We start from the raw sequence: 22,878 nt of genomic DNA, 5'->3' as shown, positions 1-22,878 counted from the left end.
ATAAACAATACCTGTTCTTAATATCGTTCATCTAGGCTGGCCACAGTGGCTCATGCCTGTAATCCCAGCACTTTGGGAGGCCGAGGCAGGTGGATCACCTGAGGTCAGGAGTTCGAGACCAGACTGACCAATATGGTGAAACCCCATCTCTACTAAAAATGAAATACAAAAATGAGCCGGTCGTGGTGGCATGCGCCTGTAGACTCAGCTACTCAGAAGGCTGAGACGAGAGAATTGCTTGAACCCAGGAGGCGCAGGTGGCAGTGAGCTGAGATCGTGCCACTGCACTCCAGCCTGGGCAAAAGAGTGAGACTTTCTCTCAGGAAAAAAGAAAACAAAAAAACTATATATATATATATATATATATATATATATAACAACTCCTGACCTCAGGTGATGTATATATATGTTTCATTGAAATGCATTTCTCTTAGCTCACTGTGTAGTGTCTGCTTTTGCCCAGTGGTGAAATGGGCTCCTAGTCTGATGGCTGGTAGTCTTAGGTGTCTGATCTTAGGTGTGAACCCATGGGCAGCTCTCTGCTATGAGCCATAGGGAAGGGAGTCACTTTAAGAGTGTTTGAAATCAATTCACAGGATGCTTTTTAAACACTGGTGACACTTACTTCTCCCACTGTGAGACCGAAGGGCCGAAGTATGTGTGTGTTAACATGGTGTGTTCATAATGAATGAAACCAAAAATACACAGGGCGATAGTGACTCACATTGAGAGCAGAACACTTCATAAGTCATAGACACAGAAGCCCTTCCATGCCCTGCATGTGAACCACCATTCTTAGTGTTCTTTTTACTCTCTCAGAGTTCCTTTATGCAATTTTAAGCAAGTATTGACTCTATGCCTAGCATTATTATATAGCTTAGTAGTATTAGCCATCATTTGATATTCAAGGGACTTCTTAAGCATTTTGTGAATTTGTTATATTTTTAGGTATTGCAAGGTTCTTTTTGTACTTTTAAAAAACATTTTGAAATATGCACACTTTTAATTAATCAATGGTCATTATTTCCTCTAGCCAAACCACGCAAGTTATTTTAAAACAAATATAGCTGTGTCATTACTAAGTATTTATTTATGTATTTATTTATTTTCTGCGATGGAGTCTCGCTCTATCACCCGGGCTGGAGTGTAATGGCACCATCTCAGCTCGTTGCAACCTCTGCCTCCTGGGTTCAAGCGATTCTCCTGCCTCAGCCTCCTGAGTAGCTGGGATTACAGGGGTCTGTCACCACGCCTGGCTAATTTTTGTATTTTTAGTAGAGATGAGGTTTCACCATGTTGGTCAGGCTGGTCTCGAACTCTTGACCTCAGGTGATCCACCCGCCTCAGCCTCCCAAAGTGTTGGAATTACAGGCGTGAGCCCCAAGCCTGGCCATTACTGTTTATTTCTATTACCTAATAAATATTATGCTAAGTGGTAATAGTGGTAATTTAACAAAATTCTAAGAGCCAGCACCTGCATGGTGCTTTCTGTATGCCAAGACTGATGGAAACACCTCAGATGTATAAACTTCTTTAATATCCACAACACTCTGTGAGCTAGGTACCATACTAACTACTTTTATTATTTTATGAGCACCTGGTGTAACGGGAGCTAAGTACCATACTAACAACTGCTTTTATTATTATATGAGCACCTGTGGTAACGGTATACCCAAGATATTATACAAAATTGAATTAGACTCTGGTCCTACTGTCAAGGAAAACCTGGTAGGGAGTTAGATCTGTAAAGAAGTGTTCTAGAATACAGTGATACTTACAGGTGATAGAAATGTATTAAGGCTACTCTAGAAGCCCCAAGGAGGCTGTCTTATGCAGTGTGGGAATGGAGGGATTAGGAAGGACTTCCTGAGGGAAATGGCACCTAAGCTCATCTTAGTAGGTTAGTGGGGATTGGCTGGGCCAAGAAGGAAAAAGGTACCGAGGCTGAGGGACACAGACAAAGGCAGGGAGGTAGGGGCAGTAGGCTACTCTTTGGGAGCTTTTAAAAATCCCACTACCACTTTGGGGCCAAATACAAAGTTAAAGGACAGAGAAAAGTCCTCGTTTCCATTATTCAGCCCATGGCAGTGAGAACTGAGCTTCTGGAGCCCTGAGACAACACTCAGAATGAACTTATAAATGTTACTTGTAGGCTTTGTCTTCTAAATCTTTCTTAAATCTTCTTCTTCCTCTTCCTCTTCTTCTTCCTCTTCCTCTTCTTCTTCTTCTTCTCCTCCTCCTCCCCCGCCTTCTTCTTCTCCTCCTCCTCCTCCTCCTCCTCCTCATTCTCCTCCCCCTCCTCATTCTCCTCCCCCTCCTCCTTTTTCTTCTTCTTTTTCTCCTTCTTCTTCTTCTTCCCCTCTCTCTCTCTCTCTGTCTCCTTCCAACTGGTCTCCTTGTTCCCATTCCATCCTCCAAACCTCCGAGCATGATGTGATGTGACCCAACCACATGTGTCACTTCCTACCTAAGTTTCTCCATTGCCTCTGGCAGAGGCAGCTAAGTGTCCAGTGCCCATCCCCCATACTCAGGGTAGACATTGATAGTCAACTGAGGTCTTCTGCTTAGCCCAGGGAGCCTCAGGCTCCTTCTGGACAGCGTGCTCTAGGCATACATTAGCAATCCATTGGCTTTTCTCTGCACAATTAAACCCGTTCACCACTCCTAGGCTGAGAGGACAAAGCCAAGTGTCTCAGCCTGGCATGCTAGCTCCTTGTGATTCTGGCTCCTGCAGAGCCCTCCAGTTTTACCTCTGGTTGTTCATGCATCAGGCTCTAAGTTCCAACAACACCAACGCGCTTGTTCTCTGGAGGGAAGGATTACACCTCCTAGGGATGTGGGAAAGTTGCTTCTTCCAGGCATCCCTCAGGCCTAGAGGGCCCTGGCTGCTGTGGCAAGGAAGAGATGCCACATTCCTGGATGCCGCCATTTTTGTGGCAGGAATACACATCCAATGAGGCCTACCCTTCTTAGCTCAGGCAAGTCTAAAAAAGTCAAATTTTCCTATTTTAGAGATATGATTGAGGCATGGTGCGGTGAGGCCATTTCACCCAGGGGGCTGACTTAGGTTACAGCCAAACTGTGCTGACCATCAAGATGTCTGCGTCTCCTCCCTATCTCTGTCCTCACCATGAGGATATACGTCTAAGAGTATATTTAGTCAGTGCAGCTCGGCCCTGGAAATACAGAGGAGAAATGTTCTTGGCAGGAGCTTCATAGAATCATTTAATGAAGTTCATAATCTACTCTGCAGTGTATCTCTTTCTAGCAAGTATTGTTTTTCTTTTTAATGAGAATTTATTTCTTCCCAATCTGTAAACTTGTGGTCCACAGCAGAACTAGAGCATGTAGGAGACAGATGGAAAGATATATTTATCAATCCTATTGCATCTCTTCCAAGAACAGGACTGTTAGTAAAGCAAGGCAAGAAGTCAGAAGTGGTGGGTGCTGGGGGATTTGTGTGGCCACTGGGGACACCCAGCCCCACTTCTGTCTTCACAGATTAAACAAGGAGAAACAGTGAGCTTTTCTCCTCATCTTCAGCGGTGAACAGAGGTAGCTGCAACAGCTTTTCTAGGTCCTAATTTCTCTGTTCATTCCCACAGTGACTGCAAAAAAAATAGAGGCACTTACGGCACTCTTCACCTGCAGAACAGCTTCAATATCAGTGAACGTCTCAACATTAATGAGGTAATTAGAACTCGTCATGGAATTGGAATAACACATTCCTTCACCAAATCTAGGTGTCTTTCTTTCTTTTCTGGAAATTGAGATGAAATTTGCATAAGATAAAATTAACTATTTAAAAGTGACGTTTGGTATATTTACATGGCTGTGTAACCTTCACCTCTGGTTCCAAAACGTTTTCTCACTGCCCGACCAGTTGTCTTTCTTGTGGTTTGAGTTTTTCTAGTGGATTATGCAAGAGCCTCTAGAGGGGCCTCACTATGGACACTTCACAGGGAAAGATGTCATTTTGCTGAGTATAGGCGTTTTTGTGGGAACAATCCCTACTTGTTCCTCAGGAAGGCTCTCACTCCAAGACCAGCCTCTCTTTCTGCCAGTCCCTGAAATTGGGCACTCAGTGTGGAGGAGCATGGTCCACACCGTCCTCCTTCCTTATGATTCACACGGTGGCCCCAGGACTCCAGTGTGAACTAAAGCAAAGGACGGAAGCCGACAGAACCTCCTCTTTTCTTTTGCCAGAGCCCACACCCCAGTCTTGGGTCTTAAGATTTGGAGGAAAGGCCATTCCAGAGCACACTGGCCTGAAGAAAGAGCAAGAGTTTCAGCTGCCCAGGCTTAGGGTGCCGTTAACCTAGACCAACCCCACTCCCCGTACCTGGAGGCCTCTTCTGACTTTCTGCCAGAAAGAATCTAGAGCGTCATCTCTCTTTTGGGTTTCCAGAATGAGAACAGAAACAAAGTGATCCCAAGGGAAGGGGCTATTCCCAAGCCCCCACAGCTTGCCCACTGCTGCTGGAGTTACCATGAGGCCATGATGGCTTGACTGTGAAAAGCTGTATTTGAAAGCTGTATATGAAATGTTTATTATCTTCCCTAAATAGTCCACACATATACATTAAACAGACATTATTTTGTAACCAAACCCTAAATAGATGCCCATCATGCTGTGGGTCACTTCTCTGTGTGCTATGGTGGGTAGCAGTTGGAGAAATTGCCTGGGACATGCAGGCACTCCATGCTGCTGGAAACTGCTATTAGTACAACCCTGAATCAACGACCACATTTCCATAATCTTTGCCCAAGTAACTAAACACTGTTCCCCAAATGATATCTCCCATTTCTTCCTACTCCCAGCTCTTGTGTTTACTGGTCCCTTCCCTGGAATACCAGCCTACCCTGTCCCTTTCAGCTTCTCTGTTTGTCAAAGCTGGAGGCTTAGAAGCCATGGGACCCATAGAGAAAGAGATGGGAAAGGAACGGGATGGGAAGTACCAGGAAGAGATGCCAGTCAAGTGCTTGCACATTTTTTTTGTCTTTTGTGGTTTGATTGTTCTTTATTTTTTATTTATTTTTTAAATTTATGTTTAAATTTTTTTTAAAAATAGATACAAGGTCTCTTTACGTTGCCCTGGCTGGTTTTGAACTCCTGAGCTCAAGCGATCCTCCCACCTCAGCCTCCCAAAGTGCTAGGATTGCAGGCATGAGTCACCACATCCAGCTTTTATTGCTCTTTTAAAGCATTTGGTTTGTGACATTCTTGGAGAATAAGGGACTGATTTGTAACTTCCTTTTTTTGCAGCATACTGGAAGCATAAGCAGTGAATTGGAAAGTCTGCAGGTAAATCTCAATATCTTTCTGTTGGGTGCAGCAGGAAGAAAAAACCTTGAGGATTTTGCTGCTTGTGGAATAGACAGAATGAATTATGACAGCTACTTGGCTCAGGTATGACGCATGTGTTCATGCTTGATCCTTTAGGAGAAATTAAGGCATCAGATGTGTATTTTTGTTTTGCTTTTGATTTTTTATTAAGATGAGATTCACATAATGTAAGACTAATCATTTTAAAGTGAGCAATTCAGTGGCATTTAGTACATTCACAGTGTTGTACAACTACCTCTGTAGTTCCTGTAGTTCCAAAACATTTTCATCACCCTAAAGCAAACCCCAAAGCAGTTGCCCCCATTTCCTTCTCCCCAAACCCTTGGCAACCACCCATCTGTGGTCTCTTTTTTTTTTTTTTTTTTTTTTTGAGACGGAGTCTCGCTCTGTCACCAGGCTGGAGTGCAGTGGCGCAATCTCGGCTCATTGCAACCTCCACCTCCTGGGTTCAAGTGATTCTCCTGCCTCAGCCTCCCGAGTAGCTGAGACTACAGGCTCCCGCCACCACAACCAGCTAACTTTTTTTGTATTTTAGTAGAGACAGGGTTTCGCCATGTTGGCCAGGGTAGTCTCGATCCCTTGACCTCGTGATCCGTCCACCTCGGCCTCCCAAAGTGCTGGGATTACAGGCGTGAGCCTCCACGCCCGGCCCATCTGTGGTCTCTTTAGATGGATTTACCTAGTCTGGGTATTAAAAAAAAAAAATAACCTTTTGTGTCTGGCTTCTTTCACTGAGCATGTTTTTTTGTTCATCCATGTTATAACATTATCAGCACTTCATTCCTTTTCATAGTTGAAAATATGATTGAATAAAAATATGGCTTTATATGTATAAATAAGAATGCAAATGAGTTTCTGACCTCACATGATTACTTTATGGTTATGAATCCATGTTTAATCTGTTGCCTACTAGATGTTGTATTAAGGCTCAAAGATCCCATAAACATAAGACAATTTTTTTCACTTCTATTGTAGACTGGTAAATCCCCCGCAGGAGTGAATCTTTTATCATTTGCATATGATCTAGAAGCAAAAGCAAATAGTTTGGTGAGTTCAAATCGTCCGGTTAAATACTGTAGTAGTTGTAGATGTCAAATGTCAGTACCATTCTTAGGGAAGCTGCTGAAGAGGTTCCTCATGCTGTGAGTAATCCCTTGTTCATAAACACCTCTCTTGTGCGTGTCATTACGTTTCTGTCCACAGCCATTGCCATGTGGCTTAAACCTCTCTGAGCCTTGAATGTTGCCAGGATGGTGTCAGGCTGATGCAGGGCAGGTGAAACCTGCTTTATTGAGGCAGTGGCAGGGTTACAGCTCAGAGATTGCTCTTCTGGAGCGGGGCTACCCCACAGGCAGTGTGCAGAAAGTAGCAGCCTAGGGACAGTTTTGTAGTCTTATTTATAACCAAAAGTGGTTATATGGAATGCTAATTAGGTGGTGGGTTGTTCAGAAATAGCTAGAAAATGAGTGGTAACTTCCCAGTGTCGCCATGGCAATGGTTATCTGTCATGGCGCTGGTGGGCATGCCTTATGGTGATGGACAGGGAAAGGTGCTTTGGGCTCCTCTTTCTGGTTTCCGCCAGTCTTCGATCTGGTCCAGAGTCCCACCTGCCTTCTATCTCAAGATGACTGCAGCCTTCCACCCTCTGCCCTGAGTGCGGGCACCCTCACTACTTTAGCTCTGGATCTGTTTCCACCCCTGTTAACCCCTCCACTTCTAAACACACCAACCCATGCACACAGGTTGTTTTCCTGCCGTGTAGGGAATAGTACCTGGGGCTGTGGGAGGAAGATTTCATGTGTTGCTTTGAATTACCAATAGTAAGTGATGAGGGAAGGCAGAGGTACCACCCCAGCCCCATAAGCTTCCCCTTTCAACTCCTCTGCTGGTTGGTGACTACTTGGCCTTAACTGGCCCCATCCAAGAAGCAGCACGCCATGGTGACAAGGAACCTGGGCTCTTGAAGAAGACCTGGGTCTAAGTCTTGACTTGGGATAGGAGCTTAGGCAAGTTATTTCTCCCTTCTGCCTTAGTTTCCTCGTCTGTAAAATGGGGTAATGGTATCTACCTTATAGGATTGTTATTCATTAATGAATTAAACACTCATTGAGTGTGGGTTAAATAACAATTTCTCCATGGATCCTTGGTTTTCTCACCTGTAAAATGGGAAACTGAGAGTGGCTGTATCATGGTGAGGTGGAGAGAACACAGCCTCTGGCACTCAGGAAGGGCTCTTGGGTGTGGGTTATTGCTGAGAGTCCATGGTTCTGTGCTTTGAAGGAGGGTGTCTTGGCACTGTCCCTCACACCAGCCCCCATGCCCACTCACAGCCATCATTGCACAACGAGGGCTGCGTGCTTATGTCATGGCAGCCCTCCTGGCTACACAGGGCCCCTGAGGATAGCGAGAGTGCTTTGAGTCTGGAAAGATGGTATTAATCTTTGTTTTTTATTCTTTTTGTAGCCCCCAGGAAATTTGAGGAACTCCCTGAAAAGAGATGCACAAACTATTAAAACGATTCACCAGCAACGAGTCCTTCCTATAGAACAATCACTGGTAACGGTCAACAACGTATTGTATTTCACTGTGACCTGAGCAAAATCTACTGCAGCTAGTTGGCTTTCATTTAGCCTCACGAAACATGCTTATCCCTCATAGGTCCCAGCTGACTGGCCTCAGCCCCAGAAGTTGAGCTGGCCTTTAGACAAAATAATTGCACCTCCCTCTTCTGCTTATTCCCTTACGTTTTTCATTTGAGTGTGAATAGTTAGATAAAATCTGTGGCTGTCTCTTCCACCTTGCTGTCGTTTCCATTGCTGTGAGCAGGCCCTCCTATGCCCCGCATTTAGCGACAATGCTGTGGACTCACTTGATTCTTTTTCTCCGAGCTTTGTCTAGAAATATGTGAAGGTGAGGTTAAGTGCTTCTCTGTGTAGATCCACTTAGCCCTGTCTGCTGTCTCGATGGGCGTTGCTTCGTCTCTCCTCTCTTCCATCCTTTCCATTTGCTTCTCACCACCTTCTGGCTTCTTTTCTTAATGCAATAAAGGCAGTTTCTAACAAAGAAAGAATGTGGGCTTTGGAGTTAGACAGACCTGGTTTTAAATTCTGCTTCTGGCTCTCCAAACTATTGTAGCTTCTCAGTTTCCTCATCTAAAAATGGTTCTTACCTGTTCATGGAAATGAAGGACCTGACCTCAGAGGATCTCAGTAAAGGGGAGGAATTATTATATTATGCTTGTGTGTGGGCCGTATTTGTAGCCATCAAGGAGAGAGCTGTGTGGAAACTGGGTTACTGAATCAGCTTGCTCAGGTTTGGACAAGCAAGTAAATCCACTTAGCTCCAACATCCAAACATCCGAACATCCCAACCACTAAACTTTCCAGAACTAGTTTCCAATACTCTTTTTTTCTCTCTTGATTTCCTAATTTATTAGATTATTCACAAAGTCCTGTCACTGAATTTTCTTAATTTGTGTCCAGTGCTATTTACAATTTTCTGTAACTGGTTTATGCCTAACACAAATTTGTTAACATTTTAAGCTGGTTTTGCATTTTTTTAAATGCTTTTTTTCCAAGTACACAGGACCCTTTGGCCTTTTCAGAGCTCGGGCAACCTGTCCACAAATAGGCAAAGTGCTTCCTACCTGTGACCTATGATCTAAACCAGGGGTTGGCAAACTAGGGACCCTGCAAACTACAGCCTGCAGGCTAAATTCAGCCCACCACCAGTTTTGGTAAATAAAGTTTTATTGGAATATGGCTATACCCACTCATTTGCATACTCTCTGTGGCTACTTTTGACTACAAGGGCAAAAAGAGTAGTTGGGACGATGGCAGATAAAACCTAAAGTGTTTACTCTGGCCTTTTACAGATAAAGTTTGCCAACCTCCAGTCTAAACCATTCAGGTTAACCACTCCTGTGGGGCAGGCTCTGTTTTAAATAATGCCTTCCATTTTGATCAGACCTAATTCAAAGGAATTTCTTGGATGCCTCACATGTGATTTGCTGTTCTTCACAGCTTTAGGATATGTATCCAATTTTTTTCTTCAGGTTTTCTTACACCAGAGGCATAGAAGGTACATATTGTTCATTGTGTTGGTTATTTTTTCTAGAATGAAACCATTACAGTGTAAAGACAGATTAGATGGCTGTCTTGTGGGAAGGGAGGACACAAGGTATGTGATCTTGCTGCTTCATGTAATAATTTTGGAAATATTATCTATGTTTTTTGCCAGAGCACTCTGTACCAAAGTGTCAAGATACTTCAACGCACAGGGAATGGATTGTTGGTAAGGGTTTACTTTGTTTTCTGTCATGGGGTTTTGTTATAAAATACCACACAAAGAATGCTAGAAATGTGGATTTTTGTAGGTACTTTAAGTTAAAAAAAAAAAGCCTCAGTTATCTACCTATTTTAAATAGCAAATTGGGTTTTCCTACTATTTCATTTCTACAAGTACTTCTCTAAGTGCAGACCTCATCTTAGCAGGCTATTAGATACATAGGTGAAATCTATGTTTTGATGTGTAGGATGCAAGCTTAGAAGGTACATTGGTCCCTTTCACAGAGATAGTGCTGCCTAACACACAATCCCAAACCTCAGTGCCTTCTAAGTATAAATGTTCATTTTCCCTGCTGGTTTGACAGCAGGCTTCTCTACACATCTTCCCATTGAGAGACCCGGCCTCAAGGAGCAGCTCCTGTCTGGGGCACCTCATGTCCTCATAGTGGAGGATAGGAGTTCAGGGGATGAGTGGAGGCACAGGTTGTCCTTTAAGCTCAGAATGGGCACCCTGCCCCTTCACCAGCATTCCATTGGCCAAAGCAAGTCACATGGTCACACCCATCGTCATCTGGCTGGGGAAGTATACTCCACGCTCTGGGAAGCCATCCAAGGAGCATATCAATAATCCTGAACAGCTAATGCAATCTACCACAGGGGCCACGTGCGGGCTGCAAGCATTCCCTCAGCAGACACAGAGCTGCAAAGCTGGGTTGTATTCATCTTGTATCCACAGTACCAACAGGCAACTCAGAAGATATTTTTTCATTGAACAGAATAGACTGTCCATGAGAGGTTTTGGGTATCAGCCCCACGGGATAAAACTAAGTGTTCCTCCTTCCACTTTTCTTAGTGAGACCAACATCATGGCTCAGCTCCTTTGAAGATGTTTAGATTTACTCTGCTCCAGGTCCCTCGCTATGCCTCTGATCACAGTTGCCATTTTATGGGTGTGTGTCTCATGCCAGGGGAACCTGGAAACACGCCAGTGACTACGTGCAGGTGCTTTGCTACCTCTGTGAACAGGGCGAGGGTGTGCAGTGGTGCAAGGCCTTTCATGAGGGGCCCAGCCAAGGGGGTTAGTTGGGGGCAGAAACTGGCCATTGACTCACTCGCCAGGCTCTGTGCCCTGAGGTCCCTGGGCAGAAAAGTCCCCATTTCCAATTTGCACCAAGCTGCCATGTGGGTTGGCAGAGGACTCGTCTTTGCTTGTGTTGTAGTGCAAAGACTATGGGCTTTGCGGTGGAAAAAAAAGTTCGGTGCAAATCCCAGCATTGTCGTATGCTTCCCCAGCATGGTGACCTTGAAGAGGCTGAGCTGCCTCATCTGTGAAGGGAACCTAGCAAACAGTACCTTCCTTCCTGCCTCGTTGTGAGTTTCCAGCAAGTCCAGCAAGGCCATTCCTATCAAGGACTAGCCCAGTGTCTGGGCTAGAGTAAATGCTCACTCTCAGCTCATCTCCTTCCCTGCCCTCAGGGGGCTGGGCGGGTTCTGTCTTCCTCTTAACTAGCAGGTCCAGGTCATGGTGTTGCGGAGCCAAGTTACAGTACTTGAATCAATATGCAAATTGTCTAATTAAATCTTTCTGTGACTTGATACCCTGATAACTGTGGCTGTGTCTTTCAGGAGAGAGTAACTAGGATTCTAGCTTCTCTGGATTTTGCTCAGAACTTCATCACAAACAATACTTCCTCTGTTATTATTGAGGTGAGCCTTCTTTTTTAAAGTAAGCATGTCCATAAGTGGGCACTTGAATGTTACAGATTAAATATTTACAATGTTTAAGTATGCTGTCATCATTTTAATGCTTCTACTCATCTTTTGTTTCTTTCCAGGAAACTAAGAAGTATGGGAGAACAATAATAGGATATTTTGAACATTATCTGCAGTGGATTGAGTTCTCTGTAAGTAGTTTATCTTTTATGAATGTTAAGGGGGTCAAGTTTTAGGATAGTCATTTTCTAGGGTAAAATCTGGAAGAAATAAAATTAAATTTCCCATAATTTGGTAGGAAGTAAGTGAAAGGACATTGATGTGCAGGACCAAGACTTCTGGGGCTTCCCACCAGGTCAGAGGACAGCCACCTCCTGGTCCCCTTTGCTCACCTTTGCCATATGCAGTTCTTCCATTTGCCTCCCACCCCCTTTTTCAGGTAACAAAGGGGCCAGATAACAAATTTGAACTAAAACACTATGCTGGGCACGATAACTTTTTAATTCTCTCAGAGTCCTGTAGGTTGGGTCTCACTGTTCCAAAACAAATGAGGAAACTGGAAACCAAGGCTCAGAGAGAATAAGGATCTTGCTTTAAAATATATACAATTGCCCCTCAGTATCCGTGGGTTATTTGCTCCAGGGTCCCCTGCAGATACCAAAATCCTTGGGTGCTCAAGTCCCTTATATAAAAGATATAGTTATTTGCACATAACCTATGCACAACCTCCTGTATGCTTTAAATCTCTCTAGATTACTTATAATACCTAATACAATGTATGTGCTATGTAAGTAGTTGGTACACTCTATTGGTTCGGGAACAATGATTTAAAAAAAGTCTGTACATGTTCAGTAAAGATGCAACTATCCATTGTTTTCTGAATATGTTTTAATCTATGATTGGTTGAATCCATGGATGCAGTATTCAGGGATATGGAGGGCCGACTGTAACTGTATATACAGAACTCATTCATGCACATCAGCCATCAGTTCCATGTCTTAGAGCAGTGGTCCTCAACCTTTTTGGCACCAGGGACTGGTTTAGTGGAAGACAGTTTTTCCACAGACCGGGGGTGGAGGTAGTTTCAGGATGATTCAAGGGCATTACATTTATAGTGCACTTTATTTCTATTATTAATAAATTGTAATATATAATGAAATAATTATGCAACTCACCATAGTGAAGAATCAGTGAGAGCCCTGTGCTTGTTTTCCTGCAACTAGATGGTCCTATCTGGGAGTGATGGGAGACAGTGACAGATCATCAGGCATTAGATTCTCATAAGGAGCACAATCTAGATTCCTCGCATGTGCAGTTCCACAATAGGGTTCATGCTCCTATGAGAATCTAATGCTGCTGCTGCTCTGACAGGAGGCGGAGCTCAGGCAGTAACATAAGGGATGAGGAGCAGCTATAAATACAGGTGAAGCTTTGCTTGCTCACCCGCCCACTCACTTCCTGCTGTGGAGCCCAGTTCCTAACAGGCCATGGACCGGTACTAGCTGGTATCCATCTGTGACCCGGGAGTTGGGGACCCCTGTCTTAGAGGACATGGAGATCCTTTTTGTGACACCAAGTCAAAAGTAAATGGCATGTCTCATTCCTGTGGATTTTTGTGGATGCGGCTCAAAGTTTCCCTGTGTTTCCACCCCGCTAGATCAGTGAGAAAGTGGCATCCTGCAAACCTGTGGCCACCGCTCTAGATACTGCTGTTGATGTCTTTCTGTGTAGCTACATTATCGACCCCCTGGTAAGATTTCATCTTTCAAAAGAAGACACAATGAATCCATCATCTTTGGTTGTTTTTCTGGATTATGATATACATTATAATATTTGTTTTCTGCTTCAGAGAATCTAAAACCTAAAATGTAACATTTTGATCAGTGTATTAAGATGCTAATAGGCTAGAAAAGTCAAAGTTCTGGGCGGTTATCTTCTTCCCTCACTAGGATTATATTTATGAGTCAGGAGACCTGCAGGGAGAAAACTCCTATTAGTTCAGAATAATCGGAAAGACAGTCATGGGTGTGCAGATCTCTCATCTTCAAAAGAATACTCAGTACAACTACATATACAACCCCAAAGCTGCACCAAACTTCATTTGTCACTAAAAAGTCCTTGGAAATGTTACTATTGGGATGGTAAGTTCCACTTAATCAGGCTTAATCCTCAGCTCTGTTCCCTCCTCAACAGACGCTGACTCTCTCTGTGAGTGGATCCTCTCCCTCTGCTGAAAGCACCTCAGTGGCTTCCCGTTGCTATCTAAAGATCAGGATCCCTCATAGGTCATACTAGGCTCTGCATGGCAGAGCCTCCCCATTCCAGATCTCACTGTGTGCTCTCTGCCTGCCCGCCTTTCTTTCTGTGCTCCAGACATACTCATCTTCTTTCACTTCATCAAATACATCTCAATTTCCCCACCTTAGGGCCCACGCACATGCCGTTTCTTCTGCCTGGATTGGAGATGGGCACAGCACACAGCGCCTTTCTCTTTCTCTTTCTCTCTCCTCTTCCCCTTCCCACCTACCGACTCCCCACTGTTAAGACCTAACTCCTCCAGGTCTGGTAACACAATGGTGGAGAACATGAACTCTGAATGAAAATTCCACTTCTACATTTTCAGAACTCTGTGACTTTGAAAAATTACTGAAATTTTCTGAGTTCCTCGCCTATATGGGGCTGTTTTGATGATTCAATGAGAAGTCACATGTGAAGCCCTTCACGCTGTTGGAACATCAGCACTCAATGAATATTCACTACTGTTGTTCCGCCTTCAGGTCTTAGCTCAAACATGTCTTTTTTCCAGGAAGCCTTTTCTGATCCCCCAAACTAGGCTGGGCTCCCTTTTCCTCGTTCCTGTAGAACTCTATGCTTTTCCTTTAGAGATGTTATTGCTGTTTCAATTACATATTTATATGTCCCTCCAGCACACTCTAGACTCTCCATTCCATGAGTCACCAGTGCATTCAAGGCTGTGTCCCTGTTGTCTGGCATAATACCTGGCACAGAGTATCACTGATGCATTGTCAGGTTCTCTGTCACAGTTCATCCCTATTGCCCTGTCTGTCCATCTCCCTGGTTCACTTGTCTATCTGTCTGCTGGAGGGTCTTTCATGCCCGAGTGAAAAGGATTCTGCCACCGACCCAACCACGCAGACTCTAGGCCCTGCTTCCTGGATGCTTCCTTCCTCTTGCAACTACTTTTCTTGTCCTGTGCTTGGTGGCCTCTGCCGCCAGCTTTGGCTGAAGCCTTCATTAGGGGAGTCCAGAGCCAACCTGCCTGATTCTGAATTGACCTCTCTCTATGTCGAGCCTCCACCACCCACCCCATTCAGTCGAACCACATAGCCACCAGATGCCTCTCCACAGATCACCAGGGACAGAGGGGAGGCCTAGAGGCTGCTCAGGAAGATCATAGGCTGGAGCTGTATAGCAGAGGGTTTACATCGTAAGGAAGAGCTCTGGGCATCCATTTAGTCAATAAGATAGACTGTGGGCTAGCTAATATGTTTATTTTGTATCTCAATTGTCCCCAAAAGGATTGAGGCAGCTTCCAGAAAAAGGATAAGGTTGTTACAAAGTTGTAAAGCTTCTCAAGACAAGGTTGAAAACAGAAATCTAACAGAACATAGAGGGAAGGGGGAACGAATCGACAGGAAGTTAGGAGCCAAGAGATGGTGCCACCTCTGTAATTCTGAACTCAGCCAGGAGCAAAGCAGAAATGCAGGGTCAAGCTGTGAGGGTGAAGCAGGTGTTATTTCCAAGTGGCATTTGGCCTCATGGTGGGCTGGGGAGAGTCGTTCTAGTGTTACTGACAGCATTATCCTAAGGCAGGGATATCGTCAGACTCGAACTTACATAGGAACTTGGCAGGTTGTAGATTTACGTAGCAGGCCAAGTGTAGGATGCTGGCCAGAGTGGCATTCAGCTCATGACATCTATGCATTGTGTGTTTGTCCTGATTGGTCCATAAGGTTACATCATTTGGAATATCACCTTGCAGATGTGAGTGGTGTAGACTGTGTCACCACTGAGGACAAATGTTCCCTTGAAGGAAGAACCACTTCCAGAGTGTTGCTTTGTGGGAACAAGGGTTCAACGTTAAGAGATGGAACTTTTAGATCTTTGAAGAAAAGATGTAAATCCAGGTTTACGTGTGAAATGTGACTTACGAATGTTGGCAGCTATTTAAAAAAGGATACTTTAACATTGCTCTTTAGACAAAACATGGTCATCTACCTTCTATGTACCTTCAAGATCGGTTAAATTAAACGTGGAACATTGATTGAGACCCTAGCGTATGGTGAACATTGCTTCTGACTTCTTGACACAGTAATGTTATGGAATGAAGATGCAGGCATCTCAACTGCTCAGATGCAGAACAAAGCCAGAAGGGTTAATTTGTCATCTTTTTTTTTTTTTTTCTTTTTTTTGAGATGGAGTCTCGTTCTGTCGCCCAGGCTGGAGTGCAGTGGCACGATCTTGGTTCACTGCAACCTCTGCCTCCTGGGTTCACCCAATTCTCCTGCCTCAGCCTCCCGAGTAGCTGGGATTACAGGCGCACACCACCACGCCTGGCTAATTTTTTTGTGTATTTTTAATAGAGGTGGGGTTTCACTATGTTGGCCAGACTGGTCTCGAACTCCTGACCTCGTGATTGGCCCACCTCGGCCTCCCAAAGTGCTGAGATTACAGGCATGAGCCACCTCGCCCGGCTAATTTGTCATCTTAATAACAAACAACTTGGCTGGGTGTGGTGGCTCACGCCTGTAATCTCAGCACTTTGGTAGGCCTAGGCGGGCAGATCACGAGGTCAGGAGATCGAGACCATCCTGGCTAGCACGGTGAAACCCCGTCTCTACTAAAAATACAAAAAATTAGCCAGGCGTGGTGGCGGACGCCTGTAGTCCCAGCTACTCGGGAGGCTGAGGCAGGAGAATGGCGTGAACCCAGGAGGCAGAGCTTGCAGTGAGCTGAGATGGCGCCACTGCACTCCAGCCTGGGGGACAGAGTGAGATTCTGTCTAAAATAATAAATAAATAAATAAATAACAAACAACTCATAAGAGGGATTGAAACTCAAAAAGTAATCAGAGCTAGCCATCCATGCTCTGATTACTGGACAGTCGGTCAACAAAGAGAATCTGTTTGGGGTGGTTAGAAGTTGGGTTGGAGTGGCCTAGATTCGCATCCTGGCTTTATCACTTGCTGTTTCTGCTCCTCCTTTGTAAAATAAACATAATAATAGGATCTACTCAAGGTTTTTAGAAAGATGAAATGAATCCTAACAACGTGAGTAGCACTTCACACAGTGCCTCGTCCACATGACATTCTCAAATTGTTTTAAAGAACAAAATGACAACTCGTTTTTAAAAATTCCAAAAAAAAAAAAAAAATTCCCCCGAACAACTGTTTTTCCCATTTCTTATCTTCAAACATTTAATTCTTCTGATTTTTTTTCCTAGAATTTGTTTTGGTTTGGCATAGGAAAAGCTACTGTATTTTTACTTCCGGCTCTAATTTTTGCGGTAAAACTGGCTAAGTACTATCGTCGAATGGATTCGGAGGACGTGTACGATGAGTAAGTATGTGGGCTTCCACAGATGTGGGGGTCATTTTCTAGGTGATGCTGTCTTCAAAGAGTTGGTAAAGATGAGTTCTGATGAGGTTAAACTTGATTTTTTTTTTTTTTTTTTTAGTAGTAAGGTCACTTCTGTTCAGGTGAATTTTTTTTTTTCTTGGTACTGATTTTTCTATACTTGTTTTAACTACTTTTTTCCTCCTGCTTAATCCTCTCAGCTTCCCTAACCAGCCTTTTAATTTCTTGTTTGCAGTTCCTCTCTCTCGGGGACCTGGCATTTCACTTTATGATAACTGTTTTTACACTTTCCATTTTGGCTCTGTAGTCTGCCCCTCATTCTGTTTCTGGTGAATGTGTATGCCTCGTTTTTCACTTCACTCATCTTTCAACATGGGTCTCTCCTGAATTTGCACTGTCAGTATCCGTGTTAGAGTAAATATTTGGGGGAAGTAGTTGCTGAGCTTTCGTAATAATTTAAAAAATTAATTTTATCTCCCTTTTTTGTATTTTATAGTGTTGAAACTATACCCATGAAAAAGTAAGCCTTTTTTAAAAAAACTATATTCCTAGATGGGATGGGGGAGGTTGATATTATTATGTAATGGACTTTAAAAATTAAGTTATTAACATCTTAAAATTATGTAGAAAAAGCATCTGTCCGGGCAAAAATAAATTGCAATGCCTCTTAAAAAGAGGGTTGGCACATAGAAGGTGCTCAAGAAATACTTGATGAATTAATGAAATTTTATATGTTAAGTGTATTAATCTATAAAGTAGTCATTTGGTCTTTGAAGTTTAAAAGGAGCAAAAATGTCAATTACTCATTTGTCTTTTTTTTAGATTTAACAAATTGTTACATACTTTTCATGACCATTACATTGTCTTTGTAATCCATGATGTAAATACTTCATCTTAGAGATAACATGGTGTTTTGGTGTATTTATTTCTGTTACAGTATGGAAAATGGTAATAATGGTTATCATAAAGATCATGTATATGGTATTCACAATCCTGTTATGACAAGGTAAAGCAAAGTCTATAAGTGCATGCCCGTCCTATGATAAACCGTCTCATCTCCTATAGATCAGCACTGAATTTTCTGCATGCTGCTGATGCCCTCACTTCTCTCTGTATGATACTTTATCAATGCTAGTCTCCAATCATGCTCTACGTAGTGTTCCATGATGCCATGAGTTTAAATGTTCAGTCGATTTCTAAACAATGGAACTATTCTGCAACTCAAATTTAGTGTCATCTTAAAATGCTATGTATGGCTGTAGATCATTACAGATTAAATGCACGCATACCTTGCATTTAGAATTTCTCTGCACCAAATAAACTGAGTAGTTACAGTTTTCAAAGCTTTTCCTTCCTTCCTTCTTTCCTTCCTTCCTTCCTTCCTTTCCTTTCCTTCCTTCCTTCCTTCCTTCCCTTCCTTCCTTCCTTCCTTCCTTCCTTCCCTTCCTTCCTTCCTTCCCTTCCTTCCTTCCTTTTTTTCCTTCCTTCCAATAAATTAACTGTAACCAACCAGAAAAAGAACCTCAATTATTCCTCCAAAATCTTTATGAATTTACATTCTCTAGAATTAAGGAGCTTCTGTGGTTCTGGATATATCATGTGTCGGGTAAGAGCTTTGCTTGCCAGAGGTCAGTCCTCTTCTGAGGCTCTACTAAGAATTCAGACCCACACGTCAGCCAGGGACCTATCTGCTCATAAGAGGTGGAGCCATAGTGTGCAGGGCAGCAGGGCAGCAGTGGGCTGTCCTCTTCAGTGGGTGTGGCCCTTCCCACGCCCATGCAGCTGGCCCCCCAGTGCTCCCCCGAGCCCTGCTCCCCACAGTGATGTCTCAGATGCAAAAGGGTGAGTCTAACGTTAGTGCATGGTGGGGATCCACCTTAGAAGGGCCACGCTCCACGTGGGAGGCATCCAGTTGAAAGTGCCCACACTCAGGGAAGCCCACAGCTTTGGCTTCACACCAGGTATTTATATTTAGAGCCTCCCAGGCCAGAACCTGCTTACCAGTCAGGCACATCCTTATCTTAAGCAATATTACCTAATAACAGTTGATGCTCCACCTTGGTCAGATTTCAAGATGAACAGAACCAGAAAGTCATTAAAATTTGTCCTTTCAGGAGGTAAATGGCTTCCTGAACTTAAAACTTTGAACATTGTGAAAAAATCAGAACTTTTCATTATAATTTTCCATTTAGGGGAAGAGAAGTTATCTGAGTGCATTCCAGCTGCTATAACGAAATGCCTTAAACTGGGTAGCTTATAAACACCAGGATTTATTTCTCACAGTTCTGGAGGCTGGGAATACAAGATCAAGGTGCCATCAGATTCGGTGTCCGGTAAAGGACCACTTTCTCACAGGTGGCGTTGTCTTGCCAAATCCTCACATGGCGGAAAGGGCAAACTGGCTCCTTGGGGTCTCTTTTCTAAGGGCGTTAATGAGAGACTAATGAGGGCTTTGCCTTCATGACCTAAAGCATCACTGTGATTACGATGTCAACGTATGAATTTTAGGAGTGCACAAACATTCAGATCAGAGCAGAAATGGTGATAATAAAAAAAATCAAGTTCTCGGCCAGGCGCGGTGGCTCATGCCTGTAATCCCAGCACATTGGGAAGCCGAGGCGGGTGGATCACGAGGTCAGGAGATCAAGACCATCCTGGCTAACATGGTGAAACCTTGTCTCTACTAAAAATACAAAAGATTAGCCAGGTATGGTGGCACACGCCTGTAGTCCCTGCTACTCCGGAGGCTAAGGCAGGAGAATCACTTGAACCCGGGAGGCAGAGGTTGCAGTGAGCCGAGATTGCGCCACTGCATTCCAGCTTGGGTGACAGAGACAGAGGGAGACTCCATCTCTAAATAAATAAATAAAGTCTTGAAATGGCAAATTGACTTCATCTGACCTGATTCTTCCGGTATGCAAGGCTTGGTGGCTAGAGTGCTGTGAAAGAGTTGAAGATCGATTTAGGTATCAATTAGCCAGGTGTGCTCTGGGGAGAGTAGACAGTACAGCTGCCTGCATAATGTCCTGGCCTTCCTTTTTGTGGTGTAGCATGCTTGGAGGGTATCTTATATATATGGATTGAAATTTTCAAGATCAGAGGACAGCTGTTCTCAATTACCTATGTTGCCCTAACATCGGATCTTCTAGGACTGCTTTGAATTTGTAGAATTGCTTCCTGGTGTTTGCCTGTTGGTTGTGAAGCCACTGAAAGTACTCTCTGTTCTAAGAAGAGTCATCCAGGCTGCCTGGAAGATGCTAGAGAGAGAGACGCAAGCCTGGGTGGAGGCTGCCACAGGCAGGTTTTCTGGAAGCAGTGCTCAAATGGAGTTTGGAGTGCAGGATGTTTACGAGGAGCCACGGTTGTGAAAGAAAGGGGGAGAAGTCGAGGTTGGCCTGCCAAAGCCTTGGCCCAACTAGGCAGGAGCTCTGGATCAAGCATGGCCTGTAGGGAGTTGCCCACACTGGGCTAATCATTATAGATTAGGTAAGTCTTTGCACCCTCTCCTCCCCCAGTCACTGCTCCCAGGGCTGGAGCAGCGCTGCCGTAGAGCTGTAGGCTCTGACAGCTGGAGGCTCTCTGCTGACCATGCTGCCCCCAGCTGGAGGCAAGTCATTCTTAAAAGGGAATCTAGAAGGCACAATTCCACGGCTCCCTGAGAAGCAGATGCACTGGTAGGCCTGGAAGAATGTGCTGCATCCAAGAAATCCTCCCGCAATTGAAAGGGAGGTGTCAGTGTGCAAGTTGACAAGACAGCCTTTGAGATGCCAGGGTCCTCTCAGCACCAGTACTGCCACGGACCTTTGTCACTTAGGCATGATCATCACAGCCAGCCAGACTTTGGCTAATTCCCAGCTTCAGATCTGGGTGCTGGAAATAGGCAGGCGTCAGCTGTCTTCTGTCTTATGCCACCATGCGAGACCTTTCCCACAAAGGAGGGTAGACTTCCAGTTCTAGCATCAATAAGAGAATAACCGAGCACCTATTAGTGCCACAGATGTCCTGCATGTAGCGTCAAAGACTTAATTCTCTAGGCTCAAGAAGTTTGTCGTAGCTCTCCTTATTTATTAGTTTTTACCCACATTGCTGGAACAGCATAAGACTTGATAACTCCTGGATTTAACTTGCTGTACAAGAAAAAAGACATGATAATGATGGAAAACAGGAAAATGTTAGAAAACAGCCCTAGTCAGTGTTGAGAAATGCCACTCTTCTCACTTGCTAATGAACATTTCATCTTGGGCTGTTAGTGTTGAAATTCAAAATAGATTAAATGCCATTGTTCTATTAAATACATAAATAAAGCTTTAGGATGATTCTGTGGTCATTCTGCTTACAACAGACATTGGAAGGACTTGTCTTTGTGAAGGGCCTAGCACTTCATACACCTGTGAAGCCTGGAACTAGGGATATACTAATGTTGGACGTCCTTCCTTAACGGTCCACAGCACATTTGAATTTTTTTCTACTTTCTATATTCTGTGTTCTATAGTAGAGCTCCAAGGGTGGGTTGAAGTGTTCTGTTTCAGTAAGAGAAAAATTCCAAAGACTGAGTGACACCCTATGTGAGTTTCGCTGAAGCATCTTTCATGGTAACAATTAAATCGAGACTTGTTTTCGTTCCTGCACACCCACCTCCAGTGGGAACCCTGGCATGTCTCCTGGATGTTCAGCCCATCTACAGGCAGTCAGTGAAGAATCATAGTTTTGATTTGGTTTATTTGCAGAAGGTTAGGAAATGACATCCCAGAAACTCGAGGGACATTGGGACACCTTTCTTTTCCACCCAGACCCTCCTAGAGGTCCCAGGGGTCTGAGTTGGAGTGGATCCTTGCTCTGCCTCCATGTGTCATTGTGGAAGTGCTATTTAATGTCCTTGAGCCTCAGTTTTCTCACTTCTAAAAGGAGGGAATAATAAGAGCTTTGAGGCTGGGTGCGGTGGCTCACGCCTGTAATCCCAGCACTTTGGGAGGCCAAGGCAGGCAAATCACAAGGTCAGGAGTTTGAGACCAGCCTGGCCAACATGGTGAAACCTCATCTCTACTAAAAATACAAAAAATTAGCTGGGCGTAGTGGCGGGCACCTGTAATCCCAGCTACTTGGGAGGCTGAGGCAGGAGAATCGCTTGAACCCAGGAGGCGGACGTTGCAGTGAGCTGAGATTGCACCACTGCACTCCATCCAGGACAACAGAGTGAGACTCCGTCTCAATAAATAAATAAATAAATAAAAATAAGAGCCTTGTTTGCATAGGGTTGTGAGGGTTCAATGAGGTAACAAGGCAAAACATTCACCCTTTGACCACTGTAAGCCCTTATTTAAGGGTTTGTGGTTCACTATAATAACCATAATCTTTTCTTATTACCTTGACATTTCCAATGGAAGGAACCCAAAGGTGACTCAGAAGATAACTAAGTATGGCTCTAATCTGTTAGCTGAGCCAGCAACTCCACTTAGCTTCCATTGATGACACCAACTGGGCTCTGGATATTAGCCGACACCTCGTGATACCTTCTGTACAAATGAGCCCGAATTGGTGCCTCCTTCACACAGCTTGAGACTGTGATTTCCCCCAGTGTTTACCGCCAACAGTTTTCAGGCGTTGCCTGCATTTCACAACAAAGCTAGGTTTAAGAGGAAAATGATCAGTGCACAGAGAAGGTGCTTGGCTATTTTAGAAAAGCCTTCTGGCTGATGGGGTGGCTCACGCCTTTAATCCCAGCACTTTGGGAGGCTGAGGATGGAGGATCACTTGAGCCCAGGAGTTCAAAACCAGCCTGGGCAACACAGCAGGACCCTGTGTTTATAAATGAAAAAAAAAAAAATTTTAATGTAAGAACGAAAGAAAAGCCTGCAAACCGGGACACTAGTACTTACCAAGTGAGGAGCAGTTTGACAACTAATACTGCTTCATGGAGCGTTTCCCAGGAGAATT

The 22,878-nt window shown here is 44.1% G+C and overlaps 1 protein-coding gene and 1 long non-coding RNA gene across 10 annotated transcripts in view; one reads left to right on the top strand and one right to left on the bottom strand.

Annotated features, from left to right (window-relative positions):
• PROM1 (prominin 1) overlaps nt 1-22,878 on the top strand; it is a 112,424-nt gene that overhangs the window by 84,276 nt on the left and 5,270 nt on the right. For 7 of the 8 annotated variants that reach the window (XM_054485658.2, XM_063663529.1, XM_054485657.2 and 4 more), the window contains 11 exons: nt 3,606-3,690; nt 5,267-5,410; nt 6,323-6,394; nt 7,811-7,903; nt 9,587-9,640; nt 11,260-11,340; nt 11,469-11,537; nt 13,004-13,096; nt 16,811-16,926; nt 17,441-17,464; nt 17,882-17,950. In XM_054485658.2, coding sequence (XP_054341633.1) covers nt 3,606-3,690; nt 5,267-5,410; nt 6,323-6,394; nt 7,811-7,903; nt 9,587-9,640; nt 11,260-11,340; nt 11,469-11,537; nt 13,004-13,096; nt 16,811-16,926; nt 17,441-17,464; nt 17,882-17,950 — 900 coding nt within the window. The remainder of the gene's footprint in view (nt 1-3,605; nt 3,691-5,266; nt 5,411-6,322; nt 6,395-7,810; nt 7,904-9,586; nt 9,641-11,259; nt 11,341-11,468; nt 11,538-13,003; nt 13,097-16,810; nt 16,927-17,440; nt 17,465-17,881; nt 17,951-22,878) is intronic. The other variant, XM_054485664.2, reaches the window with a different exon arrangement.
• The window catches only part of LOC129035347 (uncharacterized), a 31,667-nt gene continuing 16,563 nt past the window's right edge, over nt 7,775-22,878 (bottom strand). Inside the window, exon 3 of one of the 2 annotated variants that reach the window (XR_008502173.1) lies at nt 7,775-8,402. This is a non-coding gene — a long non-coding RNA (uncharacterized LOC129035347). The remainder of the gene's footprint in view (nt 8,403-22,878) is intronic. The other variant, XR_008502172.2, reaches the window with a different exon arrangement.

This window comes from Pongo pygmaeus, chromosome 3 (genome assembly GCF_028885625.2).
Source record: "Pongo pygmaeus isolate AG05252 chromosome 3, NHGRI_mPonPyg2-v2.0_pri, whole genome shotgun sequence".
Classification (NCBI taxonomy): Eukaryota; Metazoa; Chordata; class Mammalia; order Primates; family Hominidae; genus Pongo; species Pongo pygmaeus.
This window is presented reverse-complemented; position numbering and strand designations above follow the sequence as displayed.